Source organism: Stenella coeruleoalba (assembly GCF_951394435.1).
Source record: "Stenella coeruleoalba genome assembly, chromosome: 7".
In the NCBI taxonomy this organism is placed as follows: domain Eukaryota; kingdom Metazoa; phylum Chordata; class Mammalia; order Artiodactyla; family Delphinidae; genus Stenella; species Stenella coeruleoalba.
This window is the reverse complement of record NC_137153.1, coordinates 19,042,980-19,067,358: the sequence shown is the minus strand read 5'-3', so window position 1 is coordinate 19,067,358 and position 24,379 is coordinate 19,042,980. Positions and strand designations below refer to the sequence as shown.

General features: G+C 48.4%; 1 protein-coding gene across 7 annotated transcripts in view; it reads left to right on the top strand.

Moving 5' to 3' along the window:
- SCARA3 (scavenger receptor class A member 3) overlaps window positions 1-18,790 on the top strand; it is a 55,600-nt gene extending 36,810 nt beyond the window's left edge. For 6 of the 7 annotated variants that reach the window (XM_079925616.1, XM_079925613.1, XM_079925614.1 and 3 more), the window contains one exon: window positions 3,090-5,364. In XM_079925616.1, coding sequence (XP_079781742.1) covers window positions 3,090-3,541 — 452 coding nt within the window. In that variant the 3' untranslated portion in view covers window positions 3,542-5,364. Of the gene's footprint in view, window positions 1-3,089; window positions 5,365-18,113 lie in introns of those variants that run through there. The other variant, XM_079925619.1, reaches the window with a different exon arrangement.
- Window positions 18,791-24,379: the final 5,589 nt, after the last annotated feature.

Genomic DNA, 24,379 nt, shown 5'->3' with positions numbered 1-24,379 from the left:
GACTAGGCAGGCAAACGTTCACTGCTCAGAGAGACGGGATCTTCTATGTGGGAGCAGGGAGCCCTCCCAGTGGCCGTGACCCAAGAGAAGGCAGGTCACAGAGAAGTTAGGGTGAGCCGGGGCCATCGTGGGCACACCGACACCGAGCCAGGGCAGTGAGAGAGGCCAATGCCTGCAACACAGGTCCTGCCCCACGTGGAGCCACCCCACCGGATGTCCTCCAGGCCACTGACCGGGAGACCTGCGTGGGCTCTCAGAGACGGGGTCAGCAGCGGCAGTGGAGAGGGAGGTGACCCCTTTCCTGCCGGGCCTCCTTCCACTTGCACTAGGGCCTGCAGCTCCTGGGGGAGTGAGGAGAACGGTGCAACCCAGGCTTCTGCTCAAACCGACATCCTGGGCCCGTGGGCACCCAGCCTTCCCCAGCCAGCAAAGGTACCCAAGAGCTTTCCCAGAAAGAGGAGCCCGAGGGGGCTGGAGGAGAGAAGCAAAAGAGAGGCCTTTACTCTCTGCCTTTTCTCCCCGCTGTTGGCGTAGAAACCGTGAGAAATCCTTGCAGCCGCCGTGCCCTTAGGAGCCGGGAGCAGAGGACGAGCGACGAAGATGGTGGCTCAGGAAGGATGGGGGTCCCACGGGAGGAGGGAGGGGCTCCCGCTGGATCCATGGACATCCTTGTCCAGATGAGATTTCTCAGGCTTTTCCTGAGTCCAGGCTGGGCCTGGGGGCCATCCATCCAGGGGACAAGATTGGAAGCCACAGCAGTGGTTATAGAGAAAGAGAGAAGAACCAGGGAGCTGGGGCAAGCCCTGGGAGCCACGTTCTTAGAGCAGGAGGGACAGAGGCAGGAGGAGGGGTCCTTGTGGAGCCACAGGGCCCTGGGGGACGGTCAAGTGCAACCTCAATGTTATAGATGGTCTGAGCGTGGATGGGCAGCGACTTGCCCAGCGTCACTCCACGCTCTCTGATTCCCTTCCACTTGCACAGCCTACGGGGGCCTCTCCACCTCCAAATGGCTCTGCTTTTCCAGCCCCAGCTGGCCCAGGCGCCAAGGGCAGAGCTGGGGTGAGGATAGGCGCAGTGGCTTTGCCGGTTCCCAGCCATGCCTACCGGGCTGGGGCAGGTGGTCCCTGCCCGGTGTCGCCCTGTGCCCTCGTTGGGCCGTATTGTTCTGGCTGTTGTGCTGCAGACACAAGGGCAGGTCAAGCCGCTCCCAGACCCCAGCCAGCCCATGACGGCAGGCATCTCAGCCGGTGCCGCCGGCAGGCCACGTGAGCCGAGCCCACGCAGGCCACAGCCCCTCTGTGTGTGGGAGGCGGTCATGGGCAGGAGGTGGCAGGGAACGGCTGGAAGGTTTTTATTGGCCCTGGTGGGGCTGAGTGTGTCTGGGCCCCAGTTTAGACCGTCACTGGAGGATGGGGTTCACTGACTCTCTGCTCCACTTAGAAACACTCCGGGAGGGAGGTGAGAGGGGGCACCGAGGGGGTGGGAGTGTGGGGGGAGGCTGGGGGCAGGCAGCAGGTAGCCCCGGCCAGGGTGGACAGCAGTGGTGTCTGCATTAGCAGGGACGGGGCCCCGAGGCCGCAGAACTGGGTCACGGCCACTGGGAGGGCTCCTGGCTCCCACATAGAAGATCCCGTCTCTCTGAGAGGCCCACCCGGCTCCTGGTTTCCGCTCAGGGCCCCCTGGGGCTATCACGTCACCTCTCTGACATGGAGGATTTGGACCAGCTCCCACGGAGCTCAAAAACTCCAGGATTCTGTTACAAAGGGGATGGTGTAACAGCAGAGCTCTGGGGGAGAGCCGAGTATGGGTGTGAGAATTCACCTCCCAGGCCAGGCCTGGGGGGCAGCCTGTGACCCGCTGCCGAGACCACCGAAGAAAGCCAGGCTTTTGCGGTGCCTTGACCCCGCGGGGGCTAAAGCTGTTCTCCACAATTCCTGTTCTCATTAGGCCAGAGGGTTCTTTTCTTCTGACCCCGGGGCATCTGACGTGCCTTGGCCAGAGTGACGGCCACACTCTGCTCTGTGTCTTCAGGGTTGGTACAGCTCTGAGAGGTGGTGACTCTGACCTACATGGCAGGCAGGAAGGGCATTAAGGTCATCTGACCCCTGGCTTGAGCGCTAGACTGGGCTCTTTAAGGAAGAGAAGAGTGTCTTCATCCTGGCGTCTCTCCTAGGCCCTAGGCCAGAGCTGAGCAAAAGCGGGGGGTCCACAGCTGTTTGGTGAATCACGCTCTTCAAGTGTATACTGAGCTTTCCCTGCCGTGTGCCTAGGCTCCGAGCCCAGGGCAGGGGATGGGAGCCGTGGCCCGCCCATCTTCCTGGGGCCCTACAGTCTAGTGGAGTCCACCAGAGAGGTACCAAGGATTTGCTTTCACTATATTGTGACTTCTCTCTCTATGTATCAACTAAAAGATTCAGAAAGTAGTAGCTCCAAGAGCTCAGAGAAGATGCTGGAGTAGTCAGGGTGGACTTCCTGGAGGAGCTGCCCTTTCTCTGGGTTGTAGCTGTTCTCACTCACTCACTCACACTGGGAGGGATCCAATTCTCAGGCTTCACTTTCTTGGCTTTCTCCTCCCTGTTACCTGACTCCATTCCTGGTCCCAGGTGCCTAAAGGTCAGGGGCAAATCCTGGGGTTGGGATGGGGTTGGGGCAGGAGGTCAGGACAGCAGTCAAAGTCCATAATGAGTGTAGGCATCCAGGCCGCTCTCCAGAGTAGGACAGATGATCCTGGATGGTTGTGGCCTTTGCCCAGAGCTGTCCAGCTCTCTCAGCCCCCAACCTGAGTGCAAGTGTGGAACTACGGCCAAGCCCTGAAGTCAAAACAATGAGTGCCCTCCAGGCGCAGGCCTCATGCCAAATGCCAACGCATGTCAGCTCGGGATGGGCTCACAGCCTGCAGGTGAGATTCTCAGCCCCACTTCACCGGTGGCCAAGCCGATTTAGAGGGTCAAGTCAGTCGGCAGACCTGGGCTCTGTGGCTTCGAACCCTCGGGTGTCACAGTGCCCGCTGCCAGGCGTCCACTTCACGGGACAGCCTCGGGACACCTGCCCTCCTGGACTGATCTCTCCCCTCTTCTCTCTGACCCTAGGTGCCCCAGGCCCTCCAGGACCGAGAGGACTCAAGGGAGATGTGGGCGTGAAAGGGCCCGTTGGCAGCAGAGGACCAAAAGGAGACCTCGGCAGCTTGGGCCCCCCAGGACCTCAGGGTCCTCAAGGGCAGCCAGGGGACACCGGGCCTGTAGGAGAAAGGGGGCCGGTTGGCCTGCGAGGTTTCCCAGGCCTCAAAGGCTTGAAGGGCAGCTTTGGAACTGGAGGCCCAAGAGGACAGCCAGGCCCCAAAGGGGACGTGGGGCCACCAGGGCCAGAGGGGCCCCCAGGGTCTCCAGGGCCAGAGGGGCCTCAGGGAAAACCAGGGATCGCTGGGAAGATAGGGTCACCAGGCCAGCGGGGGCCCATGGGGCCAAAGGGCGAACCAGGAATCCAGGGTCCCCCTGGCCTCCCTGGGCCCCCAGGCCCACCAGGGAGCCAGAGCCGCTATTGAGGAGCGGCCCGGTCCCAGACACTGCCACGCAGAAGGTGGGGAAGGGTGCTCGGGTGAGGAGAGACCCCTGAAAAGCCGCACCTGCAGACATTGTGGTCCTTCGGTCCCGAAGAGCGTGCTCCCAGGCCTGCCCCTGCACCTCCGGGCTTCCCAGTAGTGACTATACCATAGAAGGCAGCCCCGTATACACACACGCACATGCACACGCACATTTCCCTGCTGGCCGGGGGGCTGACTGGGTTTCCGTGGCTGGGCGGGGGGAGAGGGCAGGAGAAGCCCCCTCGCCTGTGGCTGAGCCTGCCGGGGAAGCGGCTACCTCGGGGCACGGTCTTAACTCTGGCTCTGAGCTGGTGACCAGCGCTAGTCTTTCTAGCATCTTCACACCCATCCTAGCTGGCTGGCAGTTCCCTGAGGCTCCCAGGGGTTGAAAAGACCCAGGAAAAGCTTTGCAGGGGATTACGGTTCAAACTCGAGGGACGAGGTGGATTTGGCAACCACAAGACCTTCCCTGTAACCATGGGAGCAGCGTCCCGGGAACTCACACGGGACACACCTGGGCCCTGAGCACTGTGTCCCCAGGAGTTCAGCATTTTTTTCCACATCTCCAGAAAATTCCTCGCTTCATCCTTGCATCCACCTCTCAGGAGCATCCCAGAAGGAATCCAAGCAGGAGCTTCATCTGCACCGGGACACTCTCCAGGCCCTGGAACGTTCTGCCAAAGTAGAAGGCCCCGTTCCGATCCGGGGGGTGACCGCTTTGTGGCAACTGGGGGAGGGCTGACCGCCGGGCTGCTCTCCCTTCCCCGCGCCTGCTCTCCTCCTGACCTCACCCCACCGTGACCCAGAATGGCCCCAGTCCTCTCTGCAGGGGCAGATGGACCAGATGAGGGGGAGGGGCCCCAGCTCCCTTTGATGTCACCCCTCACCCACCTTCATCCTCCTGCGCAGCCAGCAGCAAGGAGGACTGGGACATCCCCAGTGAAGCTGCCCCTCCTTTGTGTTCTAACAGATAACGACCACCCCGGGATGGGAGCTTACAGCTGTCCCCTCCCCAGCCCGACCCAGAGACCGGCCCCTCTCCGTTCCAGAAGCCTTCCCCCTTCTTGTAACAGGTGTGCAACTGGCTTGCACTCCCGCTGCCCTCACTGCCGTGTAGTTCTCCTGTCTACATATGATATCATGCCACGTAGTATCACCGACTCAGTAAAGAGCTGTTTCCAGGAGGGAGGTGTCTTCTGGTCCTTTCTGCTTGACCGGGACCGTGATGTCTTCAAGGGCTCCACCTCACCTGGCCTTTGAAGGGGAACCAGTACACAAGGGGTCCCTTAGATATTCAGTCCCACTGTGGAGTCCAGGTCGGACCCCCTGGCCCTTCACTCTGGAAACACTGAGTTCTGCTGGGAGTTCCCAGTGGTCCTGCAGGGGCCAGGGACCAAGCGTGGCTGAGGGATTACCCACAGCGAGCAGGAACCCAGTGGAAGCAAGGTGAACCTACTAATCTTGCAGCAGGGCCCTAGAGCTCTTGGGCTAGAATGAGATTGGAAAATAAGACAGGACACCTGAGTGATACCCCCTGCTCCCCCGTCTTGTCCCTAACACAAGGAGATAAAACAGAAAAGGGGGAGGAGACCAGACCTGCCCCAAAGGACCTGGCCCTCCAGGGTCCACAGGAAACAAAGGACAGCTGGGTCCTCTGGGAATCAGCTGGGCCTGTTCCAGGAATCAGGGGTGCGTGAAGGGGCTGTGCCCTCGGCTGGCTTTCAAGGCATATGTCTTAGTCCGTTCAGGCTGCTGTAACAGAACGCCACAGACTGGGTGACTTCTAAAACAGCAGAAACAACATAAATGATGAGGGTCATCCACCCTCGTGACCTAATCCCCTCCCAAAGGCCCCCCCCTTCCTGACCCCATCACACTGGGGGTTAGATTTCAACATAGAAATTTGGGGGGGTGGACATGAACATTCAGACTATGGTAGCATAGTAACCTCATTCGTCAGTAAAACATGGCCTAGTGAAAGCCCTGTGCCTTGTTTTGCTTTTTTACTTTTTTTGGGGGGGGCAGGGGTTGTGGGGAGCGTTAGTCAGAATTCTCCAGAGAAAGGAAGGCTGAGAAGTGTCATGATCCGCCATCCCCAAGCTGGAGGCCCAGGAGGGTCAATGGTATGGTTCCAGCCCTAGGGCAGAAGACAGAGGTCCCAGCTCACACAGTCAGGCAGAGAGAGAATTCTCCCTTCCTCCACCTTTTCGTCCTATTCAGGCCCTCAACAGGCTGAAAGGCTGCCCATCTGCTTTAGTGACGGGCCATCTTCTCTACTCAGTGCACCCATTCAAATGCTCACCTAATTCGAATGCTCATCTCTTCCGGAAACACTTTCACCGATACACCTAGAAATAATGTTTAATCTGACACCTGAGTATCCCGCGGCCTGGTCAAGTCAGCACTTGAAATTAAGGCTTATAGGGTGTTTGGTAGAGGAAGCAAGCAGAGAGGTGGAAGGATGGGGATGGGGCCCCAGGGACCATGGCACGAGGCGCCCACCACTTCCTTACTCCCCGTGGTGGCTCAGGGTCCCTGCCCCACCTGCCCCCATCAACAACTGAGATGTGCTGGGCAGTGAGTTAGGTACTGCGGGGTTACAGGGCTGAAGCTGCCTTACCTGGGGGCTCGCCTCTCATAGAGGAGGGGGCAGTAGTGAAAGATACGTCTCCGCCTCGTGCGGGGCAGGCTGGGGGCTGGAGAAGAAGGGGTCGTGGCACAGAGGTAATGGGCCTTGGGGGAGGCAGTGAGGACCATCCAGTGGTGTCATTTCACAGTCTGGGTCCCCAGGAAACCCTCCAGGAAACTCTCACTGCTCACTGTCCCGGGTGGGGTGGATGACAGGCCTGGCAGGGGTACCCCTGGGTGGGAGGGGCCGGCATGGGCGCAGGTACCCAGAGAGCTGGGCCAGGGAAACAAGAGCAGGAAAACCCAGGCGTCGGAGCAAGCCAACGTCCCAGAGTCCAAATCCAGAAAAGTTAGGTCTGGGATGAATTCCAAGGGATGACTTGGGGGCCAGAATGAGAGACAAGGCTGCAAGGATGGAAAACTGCGTTGATTTCAGAACATAAGCAAACACACAAAAGAAAAACTCATGGGTCCTGGACAATGGCCACCAACACATCCCTGACCGTGTGGTTTTGGGGGATCACCTTGATTTGCAGGCACAGGATGGAGACAGGCCCTTGGGGTCCATCCAGGCAGTCACCACCACCTCTGGTTTCCCTGGTCACAGAAGCCCTCTCAGGCTCTAGCAAGGAAATCAGGAGGGGGCAGTCATGACAAGGATGCAGCGGGTAAAATCAAGCCTATGGAAACTTGAAGTACAACTCCATCTCAGGGTGACTAGACGTGGAAAGCTGCCAACGTCTCAAGCATCCGTCTTCACTCCAGAGCACCAGCCAGTCTCCTATCTCTCTTCTCTCAGGGGCCCCTGACCTCCCCTTCCTGCTACTCTTTGTACCCTTTCTGTTGACCAGCATCTTCTGTTTGCACGAGACCCAGCGTAACAGGGCGACGGCTGACCACCAAAGGACCCAGTCCTACAATCTCTAGTTCCCAGCCCTAGGAGAGCAATCTGATCGCTCACCCTGTGGGTCAGGGGTCTACCCTGATCCAGTGGGCTGTGACCACAGAGGAAGAGGCGGAGGGAGAGGGATCACGTGGTAAAAAATTAGAGGCGCAAGAGCAAGAGCAACCATGAGCAAAGCTGGCCACAGAATCTGTGTTTGGCAACAGAGGAACAGGAGAATAACCTCAACAGTAATGGTAATAGCAAACACCCATGGGAGAGCTACTATGCAACAGAATACCGTTCTAAGCACTTTTCATATATTTATTCATTTAATCCTCACTACAATTTGTAATGCAGCTATAATGTCTATAAATCTATAATCTCTCTCTGTATTGTAGCTACATATATTATTATTATTCCCACTATGTAGATGGGGAAACTAAGGCTTGAAGAGATTAACTTCCCAAAGTCACATAGATAGTGAGTTGTTGTTTTTGCGTCTTTTTGTTTGTTTGTTTTTAAAGGACACAGGAGCCAGCCTAAAGGGGTTCCCACTGGTCAAATCTGGGACACTTTTTATTTATTTACTTATTTATACAATTCCACTTTTCTTTTTTCTATTTTTTTGGGCCATGCCGTGCAACATGCTGGATCTTCCCCGACCAGAGATTGAACCCAGGCCTCCTGTATTGGGAGCGCAGCATCTTAACCGCTGGACCGCCAGAGAAGTCCGATAATGAGTTTTTAGACGTTTCTCTATTGAACCTCAGTCTTGGGTGATTTAACTTCTCTGTGCTTCTGTTTCCTCCCCTGTAAAACAGGGATTACAACTGGACCTACCAAATGAGGTTGCTGAGGGGATTAAGTAAGATGATGCTCTTGGCCAGTTTCCCAGTGTCTTAGTCAGCCCAGGCTGCCATAACAAAATACCACAGATTGGATGGTTCAGACAACAGAAACTTATTTTTTCAGAGTTCTGAAGGCTGGAAGTCCAAGATCAAGGCACCAGCTCTTCCTGGCTTACAGATGGCTGCCTTCTGGCTCTGCCCTCACATGGTAGGGGGAGAGGAAGTGTGGGGGAAGCGGAGAGAGAGACAGAGAGAGAGAGGCAGAGGGAAGGCTCTCTTCCTCTTCTTGGAAGGCCACAGTCCTATCAGATCGGGGCCCCACCCTTATGACCTCATTTAACCTTCATTACCTCGTAAGACCCTATCTTGAGATACAGTCACAGTGAGGGTTAGGGCCTCAACATATGGATTTTCCAGGGACACAATTCAGTGTCTGGTGCCCGGCAAGGGTTACCATCCCGTAAACATCAGGCATCATCATGGTGGTGTTTATCCTATAGACCCAAGCTTCCTGGATGGCAACATTACTCACCACTTTCCTCTGCAGATGAGTGGCCAGAACTCCAGGTCCTGCACACTCCCACCCACATTCCCTGCACGGTTAGAGCCTGGAACAAGCTGTGACTCACCCAGCTCAACCTCTTTACAGGTAAGAAACCAAAGGCTGAGACGGGCTGAAGGGCTCGTTGACCAACCGGGACCAGAACTGTGGTGTCTCGGTTCCTGGGCAAAGCAATTTCTCATGTCTCTGGTTTTGCCGCAATTTCAGTTTGCTATTGGTTAGGACCAATGGGCACCAACCGCTGCACGTTCCCCAGAAAGTACTCTCCCTGCAATCCCTCTCTCTGTCTCATGTCATCAAACACTCCTGGTACTAACGGCCCTTCAGGGCATCTGGACCATTGTAGGTATTGCCGAAAATCCTAAGAGCTGACCACAGGGGTTAGCAGGGCCGGCAGTCAGAACTGTAAAGTTTGCAGCAAACTCTGTGAATCAGTATCTTGTTCTGTGCATAAACTTTGGGAAATGGATCCAACCCGCATCCAGTGGGGAGATCGGGTGGGCTTCACGATAGAGACCCTCGGTGGACATGGAATAGGGATGCGTCGTTCTTGCTCCCTGCTGGGTCCTCCATTTATCGCGGCAAAGTCGGCCCAGCACGGCCCTCTCTAACCTTCACTTTCTTCGTCAGGAAACAAAGAGAGTGGCCTGGTCTCAACTCCATGTGGGAGTCATCGGATGTGCCCGACCCCTCTGTCCCACAATTCTAACCAAGTGCTCTTCCTCCTGCCCTGCTTGGTGTCTTTCCTGGACTCGGCCAGGGCCAAGGCAGGAAAGTCTGAATCCAGACTGAGAGGTGACAGCAGCGGGATGCAGTCAGTGGCTTAGGATCATGGCCTTCGCTGTTGGGTTGTGTTCATCTCCACCAGATGTGCAAAATCTTGAGGAGCTCCTGAGCCTTTTTCTAAGCAGAGCAAGGGGCTTCCTGGAGGTCACAGGCCTGGGGCACGTCCTTGAGCACCTCTAACGACCCCCGACCTGCCCACCCTTCCTCCCCAGCAGCCTCAGTGCCCTGCCAGCTGGGGCAGGACAGTGAGCTGGGCAGAACGTCCACGCCTTCTTCCTGCTCCTTTTCCCCAGCCAGGGCTGAGCTGGCAACGCCTGCCATGCCAGCCCTGGACACACCTGTCAAAACAGAGCCACAGGAGAGGAGAGCGAAGAACTGACAAATACATTCTGACCACGCCGTGCTTTCCAATAGGGCGGGCCGGGCTGACAAGGAGCTGCCTGGACACATAGGCTGGCGGCGCACTGAGCAACCTCCCTGGGGATTTGTTTTCCTTGCCTTCACCTGTCCGGTCCTTTTGTTTTCTTTTGAATGCTTCGAAGGGCAAGGCTCTGTGTCTGATGTAATGGGAGAGGTGTAAAGGCTGGTGCAGTGCCCTCAGCAGGGCAACCACCCAGGAACCCACAAAAATTCAGACTGCGGGCCTGCACCGCAGACCCACTGCTTCAGGACCACAGAGATGGGGTGGGACAGGAGGAGTGAGGGGGAGAATTCCCCAGGGAATTCCAATGCCCCATGTAAAACTTGAGAACCACAGGCATAAGAGACAGAGAAAGGAAAATATTTTTTTTCGATTTATGTATAGTATCTCATTTAATCCTCATGAACTAAATGTATTTACATTTTATAGGTCAGAAAACAAGGCTCAAAACAGTAAGTTGCTCAAGGCCACGTAGATATTATGTGGATTTGAACCCAGGATTAATGGAAGCCAGCTATGCCGAGCTAATGCTGACCAGGGTTCTTGGCCTTCCCCAGTCAATAGAAATCGATAAGAGGCCAGACAAGAAATTCAGGCAAGGGTTTATTGGGGCCCCTGCTCCCCAAGCAGGGGCACGAGCTGGTTCCTTATATGGGGTGAGGGTAGGGATGTGTCCGGGGGTCAGGCCGGAGGGGTGGCTTAGGAGTTTTGCCGACCTCTTAGGTGGCGCTGGATGCAGGTGGCATGCACAGTACCCTGCTTTTGCTCCCTGCTCTTCAGAAGTGGCAGTTGGGGTTTTTTTTGTACCTTTTTGTCCAGAATTTGCCCCAACTGCGTAGGCATGCAGTTATTTTTAGTCCCTTATAGCTTCTTTGTATTTTGTTGCTCAAGGAGATGTTTGTCCAGGTGTAAGCATTGTAGCAAAGGGCCCCAGGTCCCAGCCTGTCTCAGAGCTACTTCTTCCAGAACGGTGGGATTGGGAATTCAATGGGGCCTGAGAAAACCGAGATACACAGAAACAGACTTGCTCAGAGTCCCAAAGCAAGCTAGGGACAAAGTTGTGACAAGGCCCCAAGTCTCAGGGCTACCAGACTTCCCCATCCTGGCTGCCTCATCACTAAACATGATGATGGACTAGTGAGAACAGTGCAGGACTTGGAGACAGGAGTGCGCTTCCTGCTGTGAAAGTTGGAGGCTTCCACAAGGAAGCCAGACGCCGACCTTTAGCCAGGCTGCTAACCTCCCTACGTCCTTCTCCCTAGACCCAAGGTCTCCAAAACGGGTGCCCAGCCAAACTGTGCAGCGGGGAGGAACAAACTTCTAAATATTAAAACATCTTCCTGTTGTGTTTTATTCACTCAAGGTCACACTTTGTTTTCACAGAATCAGATCTGACATGAAGTCAGCCAAAAAAGTGTGGACTGATCAAAAATATGACTTGAAAATAGATTTATATTTATTATCCTTCACGATCAACATCATTCTAAGTGCAATTTTGCTTTGAGACATTAACCAATAATAGAAACACAGAAAGTAATTCATAAATAAATTTACATATATTAGGAGATCAAAGAAATAATCCCCCAATTATTTTTTATGAATGGGGGTTGTGATCAAAACATTTGAGGGCTTCCCTGGTGGCGCAGTGGTTGAGAGTCCGCCTGCCGATGCAGGGGACACGGGTTCGTGCCCCGGTCCGGGAAGATCCCACACGCCGCGGAGCGGCTGGGCCCGTGAGCCATGGCCGCTGAGCCTGCACGTCCGGAGCCTGTGCTCCGCAACGGGAGAGGCCGCAACAGTGAGAGGCCCACGTACCGCAAAAAAACCAAACAACAACAACAAAAAATTTGAACACCACTGCCCTAAGCCAACTCTGTTTCTTCTGACATTGTCCCTTGTGATAAAGCAGAGTTCCCCCATATGAAAGGAAGAAAGAATCTCCACTTGATGATTTTAACCAGATTTATAACCTGATGGCTGCTGCTTCTTCTGAACTCCCAAAACCTCTAAATGCCTCCAACAAGCCTGACCCACAAGTTTATAATTTGGAACTTGCTTGCTCCCCATCATCCATCGTTGTTCTTACTTCAGCTTCACAAAACAACCTTCTTCTGGACATAGAAACATTTAAAAACTGAATAGGCAGTGTGGGCATCCCACTGAGTTTGTTCACTCAGAGATCATTGGTCCCACGGGTTGGAAGGAATAGAGGTCAGAGTTTAGGGCTGCCAAGGCAGCTGGAATTGGGTACCGGACAGGGTACTGGGCAGGAGGGAGCTGTGCAGAGGCGGATCCCCAGAAATCTGCATAGAGCTCCCCTGAGTGGTTGGCTGAAATATACAGGGCAAGAATCTGTGCAGGCCTGTGAGCTGACTCTGAACTAATTCTAGACCAACAGCAACAAGGCCTAAAAACAACACCCCTCTCTCAGTATTTGAAACAGAATAAGTAAGCAGAAAAGCCATGAGGATATAGAAATTTGAACAATACTGTCAACCGATTTGACCTAATGATGTGAGAACACTGCACCCAGCAACGGTTGAATAGTCATCCTAAACTGGTATCGTAAGCACGACATACCAACATTTGTTGGATGCAGATAAAGCAGTGCTTAGAAGGAAGTATAGAGCTTTAAATGACGATATTAAAAAAGAAGAAAGCTTTTTCAATCAAAGAACATAAAATACTTGGGAATAAATTTAACAAAATTGGTATAAAATCTCTACATATAAAATTATAAAATGCTACTCAGAGACATTTTGATAGACCAGAATAAATGGAGAGATACACATGTTCATGGATTGGAAGACTCAATATCATGTATTCTCCCCAAACTGATATATAGTCAGTGCAGTCCCAAACAAAGTTCCTGCATGTTTTTTTGTAGAAATGGAGAAGCTGATGCTAAAAGATACATGGAAATATAAATGACATAGAATAGCAAAAGAGAAAAGAAAAAAATTACTGGAAAAAAGAACGAATTTGGAGGACTTACATTGCCTGATTTCAGTGGTTAATATGAAGATATAGTAATCAACACAGTATGGTATTGGCACAAAGATAGACAAATGGAACAGAGCAGAGTCAGAAAAAAGTTCAATACTACATGGTCAACTGATTTTTTTTCACAAAGGCATCAAAAGAAATCAATGAGAAAAAGAAAGATTCTTTAAAAATGGTACTGGAACAATTGAATATCTAAACAGGAAAAAATATATATCTTGACCCCTACTTCATACTATACACAAAAGTCAATTCAAGATGGGTCAAGACCTAAACTTAAAAATTAAAATATAGAGCTTCTGAATAAAATGCAGAAAAATACCTACATGATCCTGGAGTGGCAAAGATTTCTCAGCTGAAACAAGAATAGCATTAACCATAAAAGAAAAATATAATAAAGTAGATTTCATAAAATTAAAATCTGCACATTAAGAGAGCCAGTTAAGTAAATGATAAGGCATGTCATACATTGGGAGAAAATATTTGACAAATAATTTATAAATAGAATATATAAATATCTCTTGCAACTCAGTAACAAGAAGATAAATAACCCATAAAAATAGGTGAAATGCTTGAACAGACACTTCACAAAAGATACTAGCGCATGAACAGATGATCGACATCATTAGTGATTAGGAAAAGACAAATTAAAACCACCATGAGATACCACTACACACCTGTTAGAATAGCTAAAATTAAAAAAACAGACCAGGGCTTCCCTGGTGGCACAGTGGTTAAGAATCCGCCTGCCAATGCAGGGAACATGGGTTCGAGCCCTGGTCTGGGAAGATCCCACATGCTGCTGAGCAGCTAAGCCCGTACACCACAACTACTGAGCCTGCGCTCTAGAGCCCGCGAGCCGCAACTACTGAGCCCGCGTGCCACAACTACTGAGCCCGCGTGCCACAACCACTGAAGCCTGGGCGCCTAGAGCCCATGCTCTGCAACAAGAGAAGCCACCGCAATGAGAAGTCTGCGCATCACAATGAAGAGTAGCCCCTGCTCGACACAACTAGAGAAAGCCCGCATGCAGCACCTAAGACCCATCACAGCCAAGAATAAATAAATGAATAAATAAATTTATTAAAAAAAAAAGACAGACCATGCCAAGTGTTAGGATGAGAAGCAACTGAAACTCAATTACACCACTGGTGGAAATGTAAAATGATACAACCTCTTTGGAAAACAGGTTGGTAGCTTCTTAAAAATTTAAGCATACACCTGTCATATGGTTCAGCCATTCCACTCCTAGGAATTTATCCAAGAAAAATAAAAACATATATTCAAAAAAATTGTATAAGAATATTCATAGAAGATTTATTCATAAGAGCCAAAAAGTAAAGACAAATCAAATATCCCCCCTCAGGAGACTGGATAAACAAGTCGTGGCACATCCATACAATGGAATGCCACTCAGCAATAAAGAAGAAAATAATTATGCTGAGTGAAAGAAGCCATACCAAAAAAAAAAGTATCTCATGTATGAGTCCATTTATATGAAATTCTAGAACAGGCAAAACAAATCAAAAGTGGTAGGAATAAGTTTAATGGTTACCTGGGGCAGAAGTAGGGTGTAATTTGCTGTGAAGGAGCATGAGGGACTTTTGCGAGGTGATGGAAATGTTCTATATCTTGATTAGGATTGGTGGTGACACAGTGGTAGACATTTGTCAAAACCCACCAAATGATATATTTTAAATGTGTTCATTTTATTGTATGTAAATCATACATCAGTAAAATTGATTTTTAAAAAAGAACTAGGATATCACAGCTTACTCACTAAAATAATTAAAATTAAAAAGACTTAAAAAAAAACAAGACTTAAAATGTCCAGTGTTAGTGAGGATGTTCCTGGTGTGTGAACATGGTAGAACGTCTTTGGGAAACTCCCTGGCAGTTTCTTGTAAAGGTAAACAACACTCACCCTGTGACTCAGCACCTCCACTCCTAGGTATTTACCCAAGAGAAATAAAAACATATTCCACAAAAAAAGACTTACACAAAAACATTCACAGCCGCTTTCATCATAATCGCTGAAAACTGGAGGCAGCCCAGCTATCCATCAACAGGGGACTGGATGAATAAATTGCGGTATTTTTGTGCAATGGAATATGAACTACTCAAAAGAGGGAGGGGGGAGAAGGAGTGGCAGGAGGATGAAGAAGAGGAGGAAGAAAGAGAAAAACAAAAGATACACGCAACAACACTGAAAACTGCTACACTGGAGAAAGAAGCTAGACATGAACGAATACATACAGTATGATTCCATTTATAGTAAATTTTAGAAGAGGCAAAGTTACTCTGTGATGCTCAGGATCGGAATAGTTGCTGCCTTAGACTGTGCAGAAGAAGAGCAGGGGTTGATGGAAAGAGCATGATGCAACTATCTACATATTGATAGATGTGATTTATACAGAGTTATGCATTTGGTAAAACTCAAACCATACACAGGATCTGGGCGTTTCACTGAATATAAACTAACACTCAATTTTTTAAAAATCATAAAGTAGAAATTCACTTCCCAAAACTTGTGAGTCAAAAACGAAATTATAATAAAAATTAGGCTGAAATAGATATAGAAAATATTTTTAAATTATCTTATAATGGGGCTTCCCTGGTGGTGCAGTAGTTGAGAGTCCATCTGCCGATGCAGGGGACGTGGGTTCGTGCCCCGGTCCAGGAAGATCCCACATGCCGTGGAGCGGCTGGGCCCGTGAGCCATGGCCGCTGAGCCTGCGCGTCCGGAGCCTGTGCTCCACAACGGGAGAGGCCACAACAGTGAGAGGCCCGCGTACCACACACAAAAAAAAAAATTATCTTATAATGAAAAGACTAAGTCTCAGAAGTTGAGCAGTGTAGCTGAGGCATACTTGGAGAGAAAATTAATAACCTTAAACATTCATATTAATTAGAAAAAAAGAAAGGCTAAAATTCATGAGGTAAGTGTCCAACTTAAAAAGTTTGAGGAAGTGAACAGGAGGAACACATATAAAGAAAATAGAAGAAGGAAATAATAAAGCGCAAAAATTAATGAAATGGGAAAAAGAACGTTTTGAATAGAGAGGATCAAAGAAGACAGAAGTTGGTTCTTTTAAAAGCCTAATAAAACTGATAAACTTCAGGCAATATTGATCAAAAAAGAAATGAAAGAAGGCATAAATAAAGAACATTAGGAATGAAAGAGTTGACATTAAGAGGAAATAATATGAACATTTGATGCCAATAAATTTGAAAACATAGATGAAACAAAGAAATTCATAGGAGAGTGCAGCTCACCAAAACTGACTCAAGAAGTCTAAAACCTGAATATTTAGAAACCATTAAAGAAATTAAATCAGTGATGAAAAATAGCCCCACAAGAAAAACACCAGGCCCATGCAGAAAGACTTAAAGGCAAATTCTACGAAAACGTTCAAAGAACAGCAATTCTAATCCGACACAAACTCTTCCAGAGAACAGAAAAAAATAGGGAGCATTCCCCAACTTATCCTGTGAGAGAAAATCTTGTTACCAAAACCAGAAAAGAAAATACATAAACAGATGTAGAAAAAGCATTTAGTAAATAAAGCATCCGTTCATGACTCTTAAGAAATCTTTTCCAACTAGGAATAAAAGGGAACTTTTAAACCTGAAATATATTATCTACCCAAAAAGTCCACAGCAAAATCTTTCATTGAGGTGAATTGAAATGATTCCCTTTAGTATATGTACAATTGATTCACTTTGCTGTACACCTGAAACTAACATAACATTGTAAATCAACTGTACTCCAATAAAAATTTAAAAAAGAGAAATTATTTCCTTTAAGAGAACCAGACATTACATACCTCCTGATACGAGGCAATAGAAAGTACACAGTTCCACCTAGTAAGTAAACATCCCCCCCCCAAAAAAAAGAAAGAAAGAAAAGAAAATTGACCCTGACTGCAATCCAACCACTAGATCTGTCTTCCAGTTTACATACAGTGGCTCCAAAGAAAGATGTTAATACCATCTGCATGAGCTTGAGGTGTCGGCCGGTCAAACCCAGAATGACTCAGTTTCTTCAGCAAATAAATAGCATGGGAAAAGCAAAGAGAAGAGGGAATGTTATAGATTAAAAGAGACTTAAAATTCATCTTCAAGTCAAAGTGTATTGAAGAGAGAAACTCAAGAGACATATCAACCAAATGCAACGTGTGAACTTTGGACTTTAATTCAGACTAACCAACTTATAAAGACATTTTTGAGAAAATCTTAGAAACGTGAACACAGATTTATGATTAGACCATTTAAGAAATTAAGTGTGATAATGTATTGTGATTATGGTTTTTTGAAAGCCTCTGTATGTTAGAGATACACACCTGAAATGTTTAGAGGGGAAATGATTTGATGTCTGGGATTTGCTTTAAAGTACTCCATGGGATATGACAAATCAAACACAACTGGCAAAACATTGATAATTGTAAAACTGGATGATGGGGACATGGGGTTCTTTATCCAGTCACTCTAACGTTGTGTATGTTGGATATTTTCTCTTTTCTTTAATTTTTTTTTTTTTTTTTTTTTTTTGCAGTACATGGGCCTCTCACTGTTGTGGCCTCTCCCGCTGCGGAGCACAGGCTCCGGAGGCGCAGGCCTAGCGGCCATGGCTCACGGAGCCAGCCGTTCTGTGGCATGTGGGATCCTCCCGGACCGGGGCACAAACCTGCATCCCCTGCGTCAGCAGGCGGACCCCCAACAACTGCGCCACCAGGGAAGTCCTCTTTTCTTTAATTTTTAAAAAAATTTTCTTGAAAAATTGATTTCCAATGTTCTGTTAGTTTCAGGTGTACAGCAAAGTGATTCAGTTATATATAGAATCTTTTTTAGATTCTTTTCCATTGTAGGTTATTACAAGACATTGAGTAGAGTTCCCTGTGCTATACAGTAGGTCCTTGTTGGTTATCTATTTTATATACAGTAGTGTGTATATTTTAATCCCAAATTCCTAATTTATCCAAACTCCTTGATAACCATAAGTTTGTTTTCTATGTCTGTGAGTCTATTTGTGTTTTGTAAATAAGTTCATTTGTATCAGTTTTTTAGATTCCACATATAAGTGATATCATATGATATTTGTCTTTTTCTGTCTGACTTACCTAGTATGATAATCTCTAGGTCCATCCATGTTGCTGCAAATGGCATTATTTCCTTCTTTTTTATGGCTGAGTAATAGGAAATCTTCAATAATCAAAACTTAAGAGACAAATAATGATGATGATGATGATGGTGAAAACTGTTACTTTAAAAAGAAAACAGAGGGCAAGAGGCCCGTCTCCTCCTTGGCCATCATGGGACCTCCTGGGGGCCCAGGCTGCTGCATAAACTCTCTCCAGTCCACCTCCACGCCTGATTCTTGTACCGTTTCTTTCTCCCAGAATTCCCTTCCTGCTGGTCTCGGTCAGCTTCAGTCCTGCAAACTCAGCACCCCTGCTGCCTACAGCGATAGCTGCTGTGTTAGTTTCCCCAGCAATCACTGTCTCTTCTTCGGGTAACAACACCCGTATTTTCCTTTGCATAAATATCTTTAACCACTTCATGCGGCTCAAATAGTGTTGACCTCACCACTCACGTTCCCCCACAGTGGACCAGTGACTCAGGGGTGACCAGTGAGAATACCACTGCTCTGGCCATACCCTCTGCCGGAATGGACGTGTTACCCAGGCGGGACTCATTCACCAAAGAGCATCAGTGCCCAGACTTGTGCTGGAAATATGAGAAAAGAGACACTTCCTCTTCATGGGGTAGCAAGGTCAGAAGACTGAAATGCCTGGAGTGGCTGGGCGTTTGCCTAACACTGAGAGAAGACCCTGCCTAGGAAAGAAGCCACCGTAAGACAGCAGAGACTCAGAGCCTGGCGACAATGTCATAATCCCTGAACAGAGCCACACTCCCTGCCGTCAAAGCAGTCTCTCCTCCCACCCCCTGCACTCCTCCTGCGCATTAATGAGCCAAATACCCTTTTGCTGGGAAGTGGGAGAGAAAGAGGGAGGAGAGAGAAGGGGGTGGGGAGAGGTCGAGAGAGTGCATTCGCTTTAGGATCAAGAACGAGAGATGATACTGCTGTCATTACTTGTATTCAACAAGGAATTGGTGATCCTGTAAATTTCCATGAAGTGAGACATAGAAATAAATGGTAAAAGGCATAAGGGGCTGACATATGGTAATAAATGGTAAAAGGCATATGGTGTCTGAGATTTTCTTCTCCTCTTACTTTCTATAATGATGTGCTAATTCCATCAGCATCCTTTTTTTGCCCTCAGGTTAATAATCTGGCTTCCCCGTGATTATATGCCCTTCAGTCAGAGGATCATGAGCCCTCCTCCCACGGACGCCTCACCTCCACAATAACTTGGAGGAGGTGTTCTTTACCCCTTCTCTTCCCTACTGAACGGGCAGCAGCAGAAGCAGGCTGCAGCGTGGCAGGGGTGTGGAAAAAGCGCGCGCCTGCTGTTCAGATTTGAATCTCAGCTCCAATAAGCCACGTGACTTTCTAAGCCTCACGTTCCTCATCTATCAAGTGACGATAATAAAAGCTCTCCATGGGGCTGTTGAGCCACAGCTAAATGAGGTACCGTGTGTGAAGGTCCACAGCACACTTTCCAGCACACTCTGGTCTTTCTGCTTCCATCCTCCCCCCCACCCCAGTTTTATTGCGATATAATTGACGCGCAGCACTGTGTGTGTTGAAGGTGTACAGTATCACGATTCGTCTTACGTACACCAGTGAAGTGATTATCGCAATAAACCTAGTGAATATCCATCATGCCATACAGATACAACATTAGAGAAATAGAAAAAAATATCTGTTCCTTGTGATGAGAACTCTTAGGATTTACTCTCTTAAGTTTCATATATAACATGCAGCCGTGTTAATTATATTTATCATGGTGTACATCGCATCCCTGGTACTTACTTACCTTATAACTGGAAGTTTGTACCTTTCCACCACCTTCATACAATCCACCCTCCCCCACCTCCACCACTGGTTACCCCAAATCTGATCTCTTTTTCTATGAGTTTGATGGTTTAATATAAGTATAATTGACCTAAAATGCCATGTTAGTTCCTGGTACACAGTATAGTGATTCGATTATTTCTGTACATTTCAAAATTGTCACCACCATAAGTCTAGTTACCATGTGTCACCATACAAAGATATTACGTAATTATCGACTTATTCCCCATGCTGTACATTCCATACCTGGCCCTCATTTATTTTGTAACTGAAAGTACCTCTGAAGCTCCCTCACCTTTTCCTCTCCTCCCCCTGACCCCCACCCCCTGGCAACCACCCGTTTGGCCTCTATATGGACTCTGTCTCTGTTTGGTTCCGTTTGTTCATTTGTCTTGTTTTTTAGATTCCCCGTATAAGTGAAATCATACAGTATTTGTCTTTCTCTGACTTATTTCACTTGCCACACAACTTTTAGAACTATTTGTTCTAGTTCTGTGAAAAATGCCATTGGTGTTTCCACAGGGATTGCCCCGAATCTGTAGATTGCTTCCATCCTTGATGCTGTTCTCCTTAAAGAAACCAGAGGTTTTCGTTTTGTTTCAGCATAAATCAGATCTCCTCTATTCCCTGCCTAAAATCCTTCCAATAGTTTCCCCCTGCACTTAGAATAAAATCCCAACTCTTTAACAAGGTTCAGGAGGTTCCCCTGCTCTGCTCCCTGCTGGCTCCTCTAACTGTCCCTCTGCCCCCCACCTGCCTCCAGGCACAGTGGCCTTGAACTTCCTCAAACAGAACAGACAGGTGCCAGCCTCAGGGTGTGAACACCGCAGATATCACCGCCTGGAACTCTCCTCCCCATGACCTTCATATGGCTGCTGCCTCATCCTTCAGAACTCCACTCAAATGTCACCTCCCCAGGGGGGCCTTCCCTGATCATCTCTCTGCAAGTAGGAGGATAAATAAATAGGATGATGGTGGGGGAACTGTAAATAGGGAGCATTTCACACATACTGTTCACCCTGTAATAACCTGTAGGCATACGTGCTCTCCCACCAGTCTGTGAGTTCCTGATGGCAGGCGCTGTGTTTCATAAGCTCATCTTTGCTTCTCCAGAATCAAGTGCTCCAACCCTGTGAGCGGAAACGGACTAAATACAGCCCCTGGCTCGTGGTCTCAGTGGAGCCAGTCCTGGGTTACCTGTCAGACCTACTGGGTCAGTTATTAAGCTACTGTCTCTCTGTCCCAAACTCTGCACTCTGCTCAATGACTGCTTCGTGATGCCAGGACTCTCTCACTCACCTGGCTTCCGGTTACGCTCTGCCCAGAGAGGTTAGTAGACAGAGATTGAAGCCAGGAGGAGGAGGAGAGACTCACTCCTTCCCATCTGCTTCCTGTGGGCTTTTGTTTCTTGTGAGCATCACCCCAATCTCCCTTCTTCACCTATAACAGCAGCTGAATCCAGTTTGAAGTTTGTCAAACACAGAAGCAGCCTGATTGCACGCCCCCCCCCCACCCCATTGGAAACACTGATACCAGATGGTTGATGCCTCACATCACAGGGCTTGATTCCCCTCTCCGAGCTCAGAGATACCAGGGTCAGCTGAGCCGAGCCCCCTCCTCAGACCTCTGAGTTTCAGCCTTATGGGCCCCTCTTCCAAGTTTCTGAGTTTCAATAATTCAGTCTTGACCCTTCGTTCTACCGGCCCTGGGGGTGGTGACTGCTTCCTGCCTCTGTGATCCCTTAGGGTTCCCTCCTTGCCTTTTCTCTGATGGACCACTATACCCCAGTCCACACTTCTTTGTATTAAATACCCTCTATCTGAATAACTGGTGTGATTTCTACTTCTGAGTGGATCCTGAATGATACAGCAACCCAGGAAACTTTCATTGGTTTAAAAATATTTATTGAATTCCTGTCCTTCAGGGATTCTAACTAAAAATGATGGACAGAACTTGATTCTGTGACCAGTAATTGTACCTGTAATTAGTGACCTATGCGTGGTTTGTACTCTAAAATTATTTCCATCTACAGGAGGGAATGTTTTGTTGTGCCCACGATGACTGATGGTCAGTGATGACTAATGATGAGGAAGGAAGGAAGGAAGGAAAGCGATAGAAAAGACACAGGGGAAAGGGGAAAGAACCACCAAAGTCCTTGATAGTGTCCTAAAACAAACCAACCTACCAAAAAGACTTTCAAAACAAAGAAAAGGCAAAGGAAGATTGACCGTAAAAAGCCACTTCTCCCTCACGAATACGTTCATTTGTGAAGTTTTTTACCTACTAATATTTCTTCCTAACCCATTGGTGGGCTGGGAGGCAGGGCTGGGAGTGAGCAAAGTTCTAGAGCTTCGTAGGCCCTGGAGAAGACAGCACTGTGTGTGAGTGGATGCTGTGAGTATAGCTGGAGGGGCATTCCAGAAGGACAGTAACTCATTGTTTTTCAGATTTGCTTAGGGGGAGAACTCTCACCTGAATTTCAACGTATCAAATAGATTAGGGAGGGCCACAAAGGGGGCTTCTAGAGTACTGGCAATATTCTATGTCTATACCTGGTGATGGTTCCATGGGTGTTGGCTTTAATTTTATTTTTAAACTGTACATATATGTTTTTGTACTTTTCTGAATGTATGATATAGTTCCCAATTTTTTAAAAGGGGGTGGGGAACTCTTTAGTTAAAGAGGCTTTCCTAAGCAGCCCCAAGGCCCTTCCTTAGAACTTGGAATTCCTTGGGAAATACTCTGAAAACGTTAGGACCGAACCAGTCAGTCAGAAAAGACCTGAAATCAGAAACAGCATCTAAGAGGAGTGTGTGCCCAGGCAACTCGAAAGGTCTGAGAGAGAAATTTCATAAACCAGTTCTGGCAGTGCCCAGGGGGAGACATTCTCTGGGCTTGGCGGGGTGGGAGGTCTTGTAGACACCCCAGTTCCAACCAAGGGGTTGACTTGGGGGGACACTGGGAAGAGCTTTTGTTTCCTCAAAACCTGGAAAGCTAAGAGGGAAAGGGCTATAGGCCAGGCTGGGGGTAGAAACTCCCTAGGAACAAGGAAGTGAAACGGGGTTGCCCACCAAAAGTGTGCTTATTCTGTGGTGGTTCCAAGCTAAACCAAGTGACCCAAAGCGATGCTAGTAACGCACTGAGCCGCATCTTGTTTATAGCTCATCATCTTCCCACGTCGCAGAGGAGGGGTTCGGGTGGCTAGGGCTGGCTCCCCAAGGACCCATTTCAGAACAAAAGTCCTCTTGTGTTTGGATGTGGGTATGCGGACACTAAAAAGACATCTAAATGCTCTAGGATCTGGGGAATCCTGTGTCTGGGGGTGGCCCGGCCACGTTGTCTCAGGACCCCAAGACATCATAGAACCTGGTGGGCTGGGAGCAGGCCCAGTTGTGCTCTCTTAGCTCTGCTCAAGCTAAGCTGGAGGCAGCAGAAGACCCCAGGCCCACAGCTAAGACTGGTTTGGACCAGAAAGCTGATTTCGGTTATTTATCACGAAGGACACATAGTTCTAGAGACCTAGCATCTCTATCCTTTATCCAGAGAGTTGCAACCTTTCCAGTGTTAGGGTACCCAAGAGACTGATTGGAAGTTGCCGAGTTACATTGGGATTGCCAGCACCTTGCTGAGCTTGACTTTCTTGGACAAAATATAGGAATGACCTGCCTCTGTACCTCACAGCATTGTTGGAAGAACTGAAACAAAGAGCATAGGTAGTGGTATATCTGATCGATTTCCTCCCATCAGGCAGGTGGTTTCACAAATGAGCAGCCAGCACTCATTTTAAAAAGGGAGACAACCATTCTCCATTGTTCAAAATGCACGTATCCTTTGACACTGCACCTCCACTCCTAGGTCCTCCCTGCTCCCTCATACCACACACACACACACACACAGTGATGTATGTTCAAAGGATGTTTATTGCCGAGTATGCAGTATGTAATAGCGAAAGATTGGAAGTTAACCTGAATTCCCATCAGTAGGAAACTAGTTAAATTATGATACAGCTTCTAAAATGGAAAAGTATGTGGCTCTTAAAAAGTAATAAGGCAGTTGTCTAGCTACTGATAAGGAATAATTTCCAAAAAATACTCAAAAAGTTAAAATTTATAAAAAGCAAAGTGCAAAAGAACATGTACGGTGTGCTATCATTTTGTGAAAGCTATCAATATACTCACAGCTGGTTTTAAATGCTGCAAATCTCTTTGGAAGGAACCACGTAAGCCTGATAACAGGAGTTCCTCTGGAAAGGAGGGCTGGGGAAGTGGGTGACAGAGGTGGGGGGAGACCTACATTTCCCTGTATATTCTTTTGCACCTTTTGTGAATGTGTTAATCAATTATTTTTATTTTAAAATATGAAAAAGTAAAGATGTCACACTGCCTTTCCAAAGCAAGGAGTGTTTACATCTAATTGAGACTGGGGAGAACTTAGCAAATCATCAGAGCACAGCTTTCTAGCCGCCCCGTTTTTGAACGCCACCCAGTTCAGTCTGTCTCCCTTGGCCAGGGTGGCAGAATCTCTGAGCAATCCTTACATTCCTTTACTTTCTTCTCTTTTTCAAACTCTCTGACTCCTTCCCTTCTTGCACTTGTCATGACATCATGCTTCATTTCAATACACTTTCATAACATGCTAAGGTTTCTAGCTAGACCACCCGTTTCATCCTGATTATCTAATAAATGA